Raw genomic sequence first — 14,707 nt, 5'->3', positions numbered from 1 at the left:
TGTAACTGCTTGTTTCAGATCTTCTTACGTAATAGGTGAACTTTTACTACTCACAAAATTTAAATAAGCTCAGTGCTGCGTATGGATGGCTCATTGCTGACTCATTTCATGCTCATCCAGATGCACTGCAGAGATGCTCTATATAACTTGCAATTGTTTGACTTGATCAGAAAAGAAGATATCTTTACTTAACATAGCCTTAAAACAGTACCCAACAGATAGGGAGGTAGTAAAAGGCCATATAGTATGAAGCACTCATTAAAAGAGAAAGGCCATTTCCCATACAAAAAGTAATTTAGTTAAAACCAGAATAAATTCTGCCATCATACAGAGAGCTACATCAAGCCCTTTGCATTATATTTGCATAATATTTCCTTTAAAATCATTACCCGCTGTTAAATGCTAGCAACAAGCAAACAAGAGTCCTGTTTAAAAATGAGGAGAACCATAGCCCCAGGCAGATAAACCCTAGGCAATTCCCAGCTTGAAGGGAGGGCTGAGGATGAAGGCCACAGGACAGTGCCCATACAAGTCATGTCATAAAATGGAGCACAAAAATGAATCAATTTCATACACTCCTAGCGCAAGGGTTTTGTAAATAAATACTGACAGAGTGGTCAGATCAGCAAAACACAGCTCAGGAACAAATGCCTGGAGAAAGCAAACAACTTCTGAAATCTGCTTCATGGGTAAGAGCAACACATCACTCAGCAAAAGCCTGAGGTGAGAGGCCAAGTACAGTGGGATCTATGCTTGAAGACTTGGACTGTGCCCTCCTTTGGGGATTGCTGCACGTCAGGTAGGACAGACAAAAGCACAAGGCTCACAGAGAGCTGGGATGCGAGTGAGAGGGCTCAGGTGAGAGAAGTGGCCAGGGCAGGAAAGAGGAAACAGGCTGGTCAGGGAAGGAAGCAAGGAGGAAAGCAGGGCTCCAATAAAGAAGTGGGGGGAAAGCAGGTCTAAACAGAGAGGAAGGCAAAGAAAGCGTCATTAAAGCCATTTTGTAAATGTGTAACAAAGCAAGCCCTTCATTTGAAAACCAAAAGAAACAAGAAAAAAATCAGTTCAGATGTTCTTTGAGGGCATTCAATACAAATCACCAGAATGCAAATATATTCCCATGCTTGGGAATCACTGTTTTCCTCTGCAATATTTAATCTCATTTATCAAGCTTCTTAGTACAAATTAAGTTACAAGGTAATCAATTAGATTGAAAACACAGCTTGTTTCATTGTTTTAATTTTGCACTGTAAGCATATTCCCCCTAATTTAACAATTAGCTAATCAAAAACCATGAAGTGTTTATGTAGCTTGGCTTTTTGTCATTCAAATTCCACTCCTGGATCATTGCAAATGCATCAGCCAGTGGAGTCCCAGCTACAATTTTAAAGCCTGGCAGAAAATGCACACAGGGAAGAAGGGAACACATAGAAACCACAGCGTGGGCTGGGGTTTGAGAAAGGAAATGAGGGCTCTGGAAACCACAGCTCTTTTCCAGAATAATAGACAAACTGCCCAGGGACTGCAGCCTGTTTTCTCCTGGGATGCTTTCTAGGAGGACTTCTGCAGAAGCCACTGCTTTACACAGTTAGAGCAGCATGTAGGGGATGCTTTGGTACCCAGAGGAAGCTGCAGCTACTCTCTGCAGATTCAGAAGGTTTTCCCATGATGTGGGGGATGTATCAGAGGCAATGAGCATGGAGGGAGTCCCTCAAGTGGGACACTCCTGCCTGGTGGAAAGGAGGACAGAACTGGATGGGGTGTTCTGGGTTTAGTTTAAATTGTTTAAATCACATATAGGATCTAGAACTGAAGCTAGAAGTGTTTGTTGTCTGCATTACATTTGTGATTTAGATAAAACATACCACAGATATAACAGCCCAGTAAATGACAGAGGTATCTTTAGTGCTCCTCCTGCTTACAGGAAGGGAACAGCCAGATAACATTATGAGCTCTGGTTATATATTTGTTAGTTTATCAGTCCAGAAAGGGAAGCAATAAATCCCTGACTGCTGGCCACTGAGGACATGTTTCCATTAAAACACCTTTGAATTGGTCTATTCGCTACTGTCCAGCAACAATCGACTGCAACATGGGAATTATTCCCACCTTCCCACAAACGCATGTCCTTACAAAATTCAGGACAAAATTTGTTATGTAAAACTGAAGCCTGCAAAAATAATTGTCATCTACACAGCAATATCCTTTGCATTCGTTTTATAATATAAATATACAATATCTACATCTAAAGTGTCTGGAAATGTAGCTGGAATGTTCTCTTACCCCATACCCAATATGCAAAGGCCCAGTCCTATAAGCAAAATGTATCTCCAAGAACACTGGGAAATTGAAACTAATGGAAGGCTCTACTTAAATTGATTTTGTGGTCAGAAGAGTCATGCTGTATTTGCAGAAAGCACGGAAAAGCTGTTCAATACGTGGGTGTAAAATCAGCAGAATTACATGTCTTAAATGGGAAAGAAAGAGTCTTCTCAGCTGCTCACATGAAAACCAGGAAGAAAAAAGATATTAAACAGATGGTCTTGAGATTTTTCCAACTACAAACCTTTTTGGCAACATACAACTGGAGGAATTCCAAACATTTGTCACTTTGACATCGCTTTGCGGTAAGTAATGGGATTTTGGTACTTACAAATTCTGAAACATGTTGCAATCTAAATCAAAATTATCACTCAAGGAGTTAAAGTCACATTTTAGAACAGGTACCAACCTAACAGAAGCAAATCTCAAAGGGCATAAGGAAAACTATTTTAAAGTGATGCTTATTCATAGATTCACATAGATTTTGCAATAGAGACAGAAGATTTAAGCACCTTCAAGCAGGCTGGGCACACTCACACTGTTGCTGACACTGTAAAACTGAAACCCACCCATAAGGATAAGAGGCAGACTGCTAAATACAGCACCTCACAAGATGAAGAAATCCTCCATTCCTCAAACGACCATTACCCATAAAATTCTGTCTCTGTTTGCAGGAAGACTGAAAGCAAAGGAACTTTGAAATATGTGTTCCTCCTTTTTGGTTAGTCCTGGGGTTTTTAAAATTTCTTTTAAAGAATTGCATTTCTTCAAACATTCAGTGCTTAAGGATATCTCATTTTATCATTTGCAATTCTTATTTCTAGCAGGTTATTAAAAAGGGCTTAGCTAGCATGGGTATGCACAAAAGGTATATAAATAGAACTTAATGGGCACCTCATGCAGAAGCTCAGAGCAGCGTGTGTGCATGTACACAACTAAAACAAGAGGTAGCTTTAACATTTGGACAGCTGCAGCCTTTGAAGCTCTTGGATTTACCTGTGCTCCCACATTTTGTCTTCCAGACTGGAATTGAGAGCTTCAACTGGTAATTTAATGAATTTGTAATCAAAGATGCACAAATACTTCACATTTGAAGAGGGAGAAACCCCTCCTCATTCAGGGGTTTTAAAGGAAGAAAGATTAAAAATAAAGGAACTCACAGCACTTACTTTGTATTATAACTGTACAGGTGTAAAGTGTATCAGTGCTCCAGGTTCCCATTTCACATTAAGTAAATGAACCATGTAATGGCATGCTAAATTCCACAGCTATAGGTACCCCTATAATCTTATCAAAGTGCACCAAAGAACCTTATCAGACTCAAAAAAGAAACCCGGGTACAGAAGCACATACTTTCCACCCTCACCAAGTTATTCATCCAGGGTATTCTAATGTGGAAACTGAAGGAGAGCTGTAGAAATCTCTGGGTCAAGTAATAACAGCTAAAGAGAGGAACAGAGTGGGCATTATTTCATTCTGCAGGATGGTATAGAGGTTTCAATACCAAAATTTCTTCCAGAATCTGAATTTTGGCTTGAGTTCCCAAATTACTGTATTCAGTGCAAAACAGCCAAACAATTCATTTGAAACTCTTAAGAACATTGCAAACAAAAATTTTTTATGAGAAGACAGAGTACTTACCACTCAACAGAAAACAGTAGTGAGGAATCTTCCCCAAAACAGAGCTAACGCTTCCTGACATAACCCAAACAATGGTTATATCTTCAGAAGTGGCAGCCCATACAAACCAGAAATGGGAACAGCTGTTGGATTCATTAGACTGGTTATATGCCATCCAAAATTAGGACTTCTGTCCAGTGATGTGAAGCATTTGTATGAGAAACCTGCTTTTAAATACAGAAATAAAACCTGACTTACTTGTTATTGGTGGGTCCCGTTGCCAAGACATCAGACTGCAGCTTTGGGAAAAATCCTTGTTCATATTTCCCTTGGCCAATCTTCATATCGAGCAGGTGAGGGTGGATGGCTGTGTGGTCAATCTTCATCAGCCGCTGCTCGATGGACTGGGCTGCAGGGGACAGTCACAGGTGAGCAGCTGTGTCACCAACACCCCAGGGCACGCGCTGTCACTACAGCAGTGCTCATGCTCAGACCCCTGAAAACCCACTAGAATGTTAAACAGTGACCTCAGACACAGAAATCTGCCACTCACAGAGGTGAGGAGACACTTGTGCTGTTTTTTTTAAGTTTTGCTTTTAGTTTCTTTACCCAACACAACGAGCACTGGTGCAAACGTGTTAGCTGTTAAGCAAGCAAGTATTACAGGAGCCTACGAGATGCATTAGGAACTGGCAAGAGCAGTGCCATCTTCCACCAAAATCCCTTGTTTGGTTTTAAGGCTTCTTCAGCAGAACAGAGACCTCCAAGGCCAGGTGCAACCCCCGGGGGACTGGGCACCTTGCTTAGCCCCACGTTCCCTGGGCAGATGCATGGCTGGGGGACACCCGAGTTCTGCAAACATCTGGGACTATAATGATCCTCCACCTGAAACTGGGTATGCCTTTACTGGATGACAGGCCTTCAAAAAGCACAGCTAACTGTAGCAAGACCTGAGCAGCATGAAGAAGATGAACAGATTCTTGGAAACAGGGAAGCCTGTGGTAAGATGGGAGAGGGCTCCCCAGGAATCTCAGCTCCACTGAGACTAAAGCGGTTCAATCCTTTGCTTGAAGGACTTGTGGGTTTCAATCTCAAACCTCGAGCAGGATGAAAATAAAACCTTGTCACCCCCCCTTAACTTGTGAAGAACTGGGGAAAGGAGGTGTATGGGGGAATTCAGAATTTAATTAGCAACCTTAATATTCAACTCTTTCTAGCCCATCTATTAACAGGCAGGCCTGTTCTTTCAGCGTATCACATCTAGTGAATACATATGCAAAATGTGGAAGCTAAATCTCTTTTTCATTTGTCAAGAACAACACAGAACTCATTTCCTCATTTTATAAAACTGTGATGGGAAAGAAACTGTCACAAGATTTACATACATTATCATTAGAAACTCAGCAAGTATTTTTTTCCTCTCTAAAACAACATAAAAATCACTTTGTATGGTTCCATTTTGGAGAAAAGGAGTGGGTAGTGTGGGGTCAGAGGGTTTGAAGGGTTCCAAAAACAGTTAAACAAACAGGTGCTGGATCAGTGCTGGGGTCACATATACTGTGAATGGTAAATATGAAGGAAAATTGGTATTACTATCAGTTTGCTGCTTTTCACAAGACAGAAAATGAGGTTCTGGTGCCACAATATCTGCCAAAACTAGACGCTGAATAGACAGTTGACCTGCAAATTAGAATTGGGTTTAGACAGAAAAAGTTAAGCAGACACAGATTTCTATTTCTGACATGTTGATAACAAGTAAAACACTGAAGGAGTTAAACAGAAAAAAACCCCATGAGAAATGTGTTTGCCCTAGCTTACTAATATGTGTCCCAACAAATTTAAGAGTATAATTTCCCTGTATTACTTAGAAATTAAATAAATACTTACACAAGTATTAAGTAAGAAACTCAAGTATAATTTGAAAATGCATCCTGTGGCTGTAATGGAAAAAAAAATCCAAGCCTTCAGTAGAGCGTATTGTTCATTAACACTGAACATCTACTGCTGGAGGTACTAAATATGCCACACAGGATTACGTCCCCGGCATCCCCTGCTGCTTTAACCAAATGGTGTAAGGCAAAACAATGTCTTTTTATGGGAAGGGGGAGACAAGGCCAGTGGAGCAGACACCGGGGCTCGACTCCTCAGAGTGGCTGGCACTGGTCCAATCACCAGGCTGAAGGAAAGCTCTCCTGGCAATGGAACAGGAGCTGCCTGAAATGAGAAATTGTGAGCCAGTTCCGTTTGGGTTTGGGTTGAGTTTATTAAAGGCACCAGCCTAGGAGAGCTCAAAGGGAAAGGAAAGCTCCTGCCATTTCTGGTGTTTAATAGCATGCTAAAGTTTTTGCTTAGATGAGATAAGGACATTGCTGAGTCCTCCTCAGGTAGCTCTAGGACTTCCTCATCAACTGCAACACTCAGATGACTGAGGACCTATATTTCTTGGTGGCTGACACTGTACTTTTGAATATTTTACCAGCCCGTCTGAACGTACCTGCTTCTTTCAAAGTGCTGCATTTCTGGTAGTTGGATGTCCGCAGTGCAGGGGCCCTGACATTATATAGCCTTATTTTCTCAATTCGGGAGTCAAAAACTCGTAGAAAAGGGTCCTTCTCTTCCCACTGGGAGATGATCTTATTGTCTATGAAGGTTGCAAACATCTGTGTTTCGATGAAGTGCGAAAGGAATGGGAGGTAAGGCTCGGGTTGGTCCGAAAGGAAGGAAGCCTGAAATACAGAACAGCTCATTAGAGCCATGTTCCTGCCCAGCACTGACATGCCCAGCCATCCTTTGGCAGAGAACTGATCCAGCAGCCAGCAGGAAGGCTTGGACAAGGTCTCCCCACCATAAAAACACCACTCAGAGAGGTGTGAATGCATCTACAAAGGGGTTTGGTTCAGAACTGTAAGAAGTAAGCTGTCAGGGAGACTTTGTGACAGCTGGAACAAAGGGAATATGGAGTCACTGAAGTAGGGCTCGTGCTGCCTGCTTTTTCAAAGCAACCTAGCAGCTATCACCCACAAGAATAAACCCTGTGCAATGCACGGCAGACCAGCACATGTGCTCACTTGGGACCTCTGGTCTGGGCCTCACTGCTCAGGACCATATCGCTTATTAAGGTGTCACACCTATCAAGGGGTGTACAGTGCTCTTCAGCTTATGCTCTTCTGTGATGTTACACAGGGCAATTAATCACGAATTTCCAATTAGAACTGTGTGTCTAAGCCTTTAACTGAGCTTTGAAAACCCTAAACTTAACAGCCCATTTTATTGCAGAGGCACTAGCAGAGATTGCCTGAACAACCCCATCCTTTTGAATGCTGCACTGTTTAATGCCTGAATACAAACAAACCAGTAAAAGGCATGGCAGCAATTTTTTTTAATCAAAAACTCAGATCAGTATTTAGTCTGTTCCTCACTACTCATCCTTTTAACCTTTTCCTTAGAGAAGGACTTGTATCTGAAAAAGATGATGGCTAAGAACACTATCTACTTTGTAGGGTCACTCAGCAGTTGTGCAAGCTTCCCAACATTTCCCATTCCTTTTGCTATCCACCCATCTCTTTATATCCCCAATTTTAATCTTGAGGGATTCCATTCCCTCTTGTGCACACACTACAATGGAGTCATAACAGTACTCTTGTGCCATAACGAAGTGATAACCTCCTTCAGAACAACAGTACCCATTACCAAAAAACCTCTACAGTGAGATTAGGAAACATGAAAGACTAGATTTGTTTTTTTGTCTCAAGTGTGCACCTCTCCTCTCAACAAACGAAAGAAGAAAGAAAGACAGACAGAAAAAGAAGTCACTTTGCATTGCTACCCTTCCACCGAGCCCACAGGAGCAGCCCCATGAGCTAGGCAGAAGCCTGCCAGCTTGGTTTGTACCAGTGAGGATGGCTCTGAACAGCTCAGTGGATGTGCTCCGATTTACTCTGGCAGGAGATCTGGCCCTGCGTACTGGAAATGGACAAAACTCTCCATGAGGCAGATGAGGAACAGCAGATTAAAGAGCACCTAGGCTATACATACAAATACAGCTATCCTCCCTCCCCCTTTTAGATAGAGACACGAATACACGGCTATCTTTACTTTGTCAAAGTTTTGCATTTGTTCCCTGTTTGTCAGCCACGACTCCATGTCGGGGGCAGCCTGGATGACAAAAGCCTCGTAGTCAGCGAACATCTGTGTGAAGCGGTTGGCGAAAACCTCGCGGAGCTGCACGTTCAGTTTGTAGTCCCTCAGCTCCAGCTCCTCACACGACAACTTCCCATCCTTCTCCTCTGTGAGGGGAGTGGTGATGGTCATTTTCTCCATGGTCACACCCGTCCTCTTGGCCAGGGCTTGCAGGCGGGCGATCGTCTCGTTGCCTTTCAGCAGCTCGTACATGTTGAGGGCATTGCTGGGGATGTTCCCGTTCTTCTTGTCATTCACCAGGTCACTAAGAACCAGATTCTTGAGTTTGGTGGCGCTGTCACTGCAGTGCAGGTTGCCTTCTGGAGGGATCCCGAACTGCAGGAGTACTTCAGAGATTTCCTGGATAAACTCCAGCTTGTTGGGGAACTGGGGGAATTCCTCTGGCAGCTCGATGAAATGGTTATCGATGTCTACAAAGCACAAGTTTGCCTGAAATACAAACAGAAGTCTCAAAATGGACACTCAGCACTGAACTGGTTCCTTTGTGACGTAGCCTTTTTTCCCAGGGTGCTTCCAGACAGAAGGGTAAGCAACATGTACACAGGACACTTTAGCTGCGTTGTCTAGCCCGTGACATTTCAGACTTCAGTAAAGCTGAGGGCCAACTGGATGACAAATAAAGGCTCCTGCCCTCTCCTGTTCCCCCAGGACATGCAGACCCCAAACTTTCCACTACAAAGATTTCATATGCCCTCCCAGAGCACACCGCCTGTGGGAAGACATAAAAGGTAGAAAAGCTTTAGGTGTGAGAAAAAAGCAGGATTCAGGAATAAAGCAGAAGAGTTTAGAGATCAGCTTTGGCTGAGAAAAGTTGAAGAAGATACACTTAATAGCAAGCAAGGACATTAAAACAATGGTTAGAGTTTCTAGGTTTGGCAGAGATAGGTTTTGAAGTTGCAAAAAATTTGCTTAGCAGGATAGATAAGTTTAAGCTTAATAATGGAATATTGTGTGTTCTTACATAAGGTATAACAAGTGAGTATTGTGTACAACAGATGTACGTGCGCTGTTTGTGCTTGGTTAAACAGTTGTCTGTAACTTTTAGAAGCATGCTATTGGCTGAGAAGCTTTTAAGAATGCTCTGTAACCAGGAAGTCTTTGGATGTCTGGGACAACGTGAGCTTTGTACCACCTCTGCCTCAACTCAGTATGTGAGACTGATAATGGAACAAAATAATAAAAGGCTCCTGGAATGCTTGTCCAAGCTCCCCGTCCCGTTTGCCGATGAAAACACCAACACCACCAAGCAGGAAGTGCAGCACCACTTCTCAGCCCATATAAATACCCCTTGTGTGAGTTACTGCATCTCACGGGTACATTTATTTTACCAGGATCCAACTGCAAGAAGCCTCTGCAGCTGTGCTACCAAGAAATGAGATGTTCAGCAAGAAAGATGACACTGCTTCAAGCAGAACTACAAAAGAGAGTCCCATGGAAATCCTTTGGGATTATATCTGAGTACAGCTTGTCCATTAGAGGCCAAGCCCTACCTCCCCACTCCCCTGACCCCCTGTTTCCATGGAGGCTTTTAATATTGGCAATTCCTCTGCCTGAGATTTAAAGAGAGTGCTCTTAGCTTTGCTATGAATGGAGACGGATCTCAGCCCATAAGATTAAAGCTAAGTGGAGACATTAATCTAGCAGAGCAGTTACTTTTACTAGGAAAGTGTCGATGGAGGGATGGAAGAACCCCACATAAAAATTAATTACATTGCAAATGCACCCTCAGGAATAACAGCAGAATGAAAACCAGTAATTGATCTTCTGAACGGCGGCTTACATCTGAAATTCGCTGTCTGAGTGCACTGTGCTGAGTAAAATCCTAAACCAGGTCAGATTCCCAAGGTGCTGGGCTCTGATGGGTTTTATCCTGGCATAAAACTGCAGAACAGGAGATGCAGAAAACTTACAAGGCAGCAGCAGGTCTTTGTTAGCCTGACTTGGCCATTAGCACAGCTCCTCTGCCTTCTCTCAGGCTCTTACCAAACGCCCTAGACTAATCTTCAGATTATGTGAAGATAAATGATTTATTTTCCTTCTTTTTTGAAAAGGTTAATTTTCAGCAGGACAATACATTCCACAGCAAACATGTTTATAATATATTGGACATTTCGGGGACATGTTAATTAACATTAATCACCTTTCACATAGACACTTTAAAGGGTATGAGGATTCATCTGGTAAAGCAGAAGTGTCCCTTCAGCTTTTTCATATTAAATTTAGTCTGTACAAAGAAATGCATTTCTTCATACAAAACAATTTGCTTTATTTAACTGTGCAGCTATTACAGAGTTGTGGCATGTGTCAGTACCATTCTTTTGCTCAGGGACTGCCTTCTTATCTATCAATATTTCATTTCAAAGGCTTTTTAATTTCAGCTCTGCATATCATTTACAAAATTTGAAAACTGAGATTTGGATTCAGAAAACCCTTGGGGAATTGGTCTCACTTCTCTCTTCAAAAACATCTGATGATTAAAGTTAATGCAGGGAGATTAGTAACCTTAAGACAGCATGATAGCCAGTTGTTAGAATTTTTATCTCTAACAAACAAATGGTTTATATTTAGAGCAAGAGCTTGAAAAGCTAGCCTCTGGCCTGAACAATAAAGGAATGCTAAAGCGAACGGTGCTTCATCACTGCTCACATGCTGAGGGGGTTTTTATTTTTTATTGTCTAGAGGAATTTGAGATTCAAGATCTTCCCTCTTCAATATGCTTGCTTTCTTTCCCTCTCCCACAGAGCATACTGGACCTGTGGTATTCATAAATGCTGATATTTTCCACTTATTTGTTAAACGTCATGGAGGGGGCAGATTCCACCCCACTATTACTCTTCTCTCCCTGGTGATATTTGTTATTCCAGCGATACTGCAATATTAAATACTGTCACGTTAAAATTTTTATTTAAGGAAAATGACAGCTTAATCTGCTAACCAAAAGCATGTGACTAAGAATTTTAAAAACCACAGTAATTATGTAATATTAGCACGGTTTTACTGAGGAGCATAGCTAGATAGCAGCTTTGCTTCCACACCAGTGCAGATTTCATGTGGTCTGGTCACTGTATCCATGAGGTAAAACTTGATTTCCAGTTCCATGCCACCAAGGCTGACTCAGTCACCTTCATGCAATACTTAAAACAGACCTTTACAAAAAATTGTATTACCCCTGCCCTGTGTGTATCCCTCCACTTCCACACAAAACCTCCCACCCCTGCATATTCTCCTCTGCTGCTGCTCCCACCTGCATTCTCAGTCAGAGCAGGTATTTGGAAGCCTTAGGAACTCTGCCCCTAGGAGAGGTCCCCTCAGCACAGCCACTGTCAGGAGATGTTACTGCTGTATGAACAGATACTCTTGGGGTTCCCACTGATTTTAACAAGAAACCTAAGTTAAAAAGCACATGGCATGCTCTGGTTCCAGTCACCACCTGGAATGCAGACAGGTGAGCCATGCTCCAAAGACTTTGCTGTATGGCCAGGTTAAAATGTGAAGCAGTTTTAATCACCATCAAATTTTGAGGAGCAAAATCTCCATTTCACTCTCCACCACCACCAAGGATTTAACCCTTAAGAGGATGACCTCTCCTTCCTTTTTTTTTCCTCTCTAAATGGTTCACAGGCACAGTATTAATGCAAACCTGGCTTGTTTGAGGCCAGGATGCTGGTCTAGTAATAGACCAGGAACACATGGGCTCAACCAAGGATGGGATGGGGCTGGCAGGACAAGGTACACTCCTCAGCAGCAGGGGGACAGGAACAGGTTTACACCATCTAACAACTGCACCTGACATCCAGATCCATCAAGATCCTCCCTGAATGAAATGCTCTTTAGCCCTCTGTCAGTAGGACTGTGACACTGACAGAGTAACAAAACCTGGTGAAGTGTGTGATATAGGGAAAGCCAAGAAATGTTCAGCTTTGTCACAACAAATAGCAGATGAGAAGCATTTAGAAATCAAAACAGTAAGTGGAACTCATTAAATCCAGAAATGGACCAAGAAGGGCTGTGGAGACTTCCCTACTATCTCACTCCTGCTGGCAATCAGTCCTCACAATGCCAGACAAGCCTCCTAACACCAAGCATTGTTTTCCAGCAGAAACTCACACAAATATTAATAAGGCATTTCAGGATAGTAACCCCAAAGGTGGACACTGACCTCCTGAGGCAGCTCCAGCTTGGAGCGGTCGGTGCCCTCCTTAGACTGCAGCCCCATCAGGTAGGGAACAGGAGCATCCAGAAAATGCAGGAGAGAGGCAGGAAGGATGGGGACGTACACATGCTGCCACTGAAACGGGAACAGCAGCGTTGTGATTCCTTCTGCCACCGTCATCAGACGCTGATAATCTAGACATGGGAGAGAAAGAGAGGCAGGTATTGAATTATCTCCCTGTGTTCTGCTTTTGAGACCTGTTTGGCAAGGACATCAGTGACAAAACAAGACAGAAACCATGTTTATACGATAAGATGTTGTTTGGAAAGTAAGACAGTACTTAAGAACCTTAAACATTATTTAATTTGTTAAAACTCCTTCCTCCCACAAAGAAACTGCTGAGCATAGATATTCATGCCTTATCTAGATCTTTTCTGTCATTAAATTAATTTATTAAAAGGATACCAAAAGTTCTGTCTGTAGTACAGGATAATAATAATACTCTAATTTCATAAAAAGCATGTATTTTTACATGGGGAGAGGAGGAGAAAGAAGTGAACTTCAAGGAAATATTGTGGTTTCTGGCTTGCTCCTGCCTGCCTGCTTCTGCCTCACTTGCTACTATTTCCAAGGCTGAGTGTACTCTCCAGAAGACTTGTCTTGGCCACATACCAGCAGAAGTTTACAGTCCCTAGGTATATAAAAGCAGTGCTTTTAAGTTAAATCCAAACAGAAGCCTAATATAAATTTAGTTCACAAATACATTCTGTGTAGCTAGCATATGCATATTTATATTACATTACTTTCCCAAATTTGTATTTAATCCACTAGTTCATTGCTTTGCAATATTTTGGTTCCAGTAAGCACATTGTGCATTATTTTTGAAATCAAAATTTATTTTGGCCCAGCTGAGCTGGATGTTTCATATTTTGGGTAAGAGCAAATTATTTATCAAATATCCAGCTGGCATGATGCAATACTACAAGCTATTTAGTAATATAAATGAGGGGATAAATTGAGAACAAATTTTTTAAATAAATAACTAAATAAATCACATATTGGTATTAAAGAGATGGTCATTCTTACAGCTCGAACTGCAGACAATCCATCTGGAAACAGGTAAAGACCCCTGGGTTTGTAAGCTCCATGGCTGTATCCAAACCCAAGTCTCATCAGTGCCAGGCAAGTCTCATGAGCTCTGGCTTGAGCAACTAAAAGATTTTCCCTCTCACTGAGGCCAGACTCAGATCCTGGGTAACACTTGGGCTGTTGCCCATCTCTCCTCGTCCTCTTTTCCCCACTCCAGGAAAGTAAAGATACACGTATGAACACCCTGGTTCTGAGTCAGGTAAAAAGCCATTGATGGCTTTTGCCTGGAGAGGAGCCCAGCCTGACCCTTCCCGTTTCCTTAACATCCCAGCCCGAGACCTTGGCAGACACCAACAACAGCAAAAGCACTGTCATCTGACACTGCTCAGCTATTAGGAGGTCTCTGGGAAGATGCTCTTGAATAAATATGCAAATTACAGCAACAAATGCATAACCCATTCTCCTTGCTAGCACCTCTCTGTGAAAAACCAGCCACAATCTGCAGAAGGTCAGTTGGCAGGGCAAAAACATTTTTCATCTTGTCTTACCAATAGCTATTCAGTCAGTCTTTGAAATTATTTTCATGCATACAAGTCAGTCTCAAGGTTACACCTCCCAGCTACTGATCAGTCACTTACGAATCCCTAACCACGCAATGGTCCATAATTATACATGTGCATTCACTGTCCTGGTGAGGAGCGCTTACACAAACTCCAGTTATAATACCTACTGTCTCATAACATCTCATAACCCTGAAAGCTTTAAAGATTAAAAACAAAAGAAATCAAATAGAGAAAGTAGCACGTCTTAGTATGCAAGACACCTTCAAAGTCAGTTCTGATCTACATAGCCACATGAAGAAACAGGTCTTGGCAGCAAAGTTGCAAGGATCTTTTTGAATAAGAGCATTCAATTCTGGAAATGCATGCTGACTTTTCTCTGGTGCTACTGATCATATTTAACATGGTCACTAGCACAAATTTTGTAATCAATTTAGTACGAGAAGAGCTGTTTAAAAAAAAAAAACCAACTAGTGATGACCAAATTATTAGGCTGTTACCAACTAGCAATGCTTGTCAGTGATTAACAGATAAAAAATGTTTATGTACCCAGCAGTTTTAGCTGAAGAGAGGGACGTTCCAGTTTCCTCCAGAAAAATAATCAAAAATCTCTAAATTATTTTTTTGTTATCTGTTTCAATAAGTCAGAAACTCTAGTTACTTTTCATGTACTTTCAAGCCTGTACAAAGTTAGACACCTATCATGTAAAGCCTGAAATAATTTTTGATGGAGAGATTCTTGTACCTATCATCATTTGAAAGA

General features: G+C 42.0%; 1 protein-coding gene across 4 annotated transcripts in view; it reads right to left on the bottom strand.

The window, feature by feature from the left end:
* DENND5B (DENN domain containing 5B) overlaps positions 1 to 14,707 on the bottom strand; it is a 104,979-nt gene that overhangs the window by 28,310 nt on the left and 61,962 nt on the right. For all 4 annotated transcript variants that reach the window (XM_032105910.1, XM_032105912.1, XM_032105911.1 and 1 more), the window contains 4 exons: positions 12,302 to 12,489; positions 8,038 to 8,571; positions 6,437 to 6,668; positions 4,201 to 4,351 (listed from right to left, as the gene is read on the bottom strand). In XM_032105910.1, coding sequence (XP_031961801.1) covers positions 4,201 to 4,351; positions 6,437 to 6,668; positions 8,038 to 8,571; positions 12,302 to 12,489 — 1,105 coding nt within the window. The remainder of the gene's footprint in view (positions 1 to 4,200; positions 4,352 to 6,436; positions 6,669 to 8,037; positions 8,572 to 12,301; positions 12,490 to 14,707) is intronic.

Source organism: Corvus moneduloides, chromosome 4, assembly GCF_009650955.1.
Source record: "Corvus moneduloides isolate bCorMon1 chromosome 4, bCorMon1.pri, whole genome shotgun sequence".
NCBI classification, from domain to species: domain Eukaryota; kingdom Metazoa; phylum Chordata; class Aves; order Passeriformes; family Corvidae; genus Corvus; species Corvus moneduloides.
The sequence above is the reverse complement of the archived record's forward strand: the minus strand, read 5'-3'. Positions and strand labels throughout refer to the sequence as shown.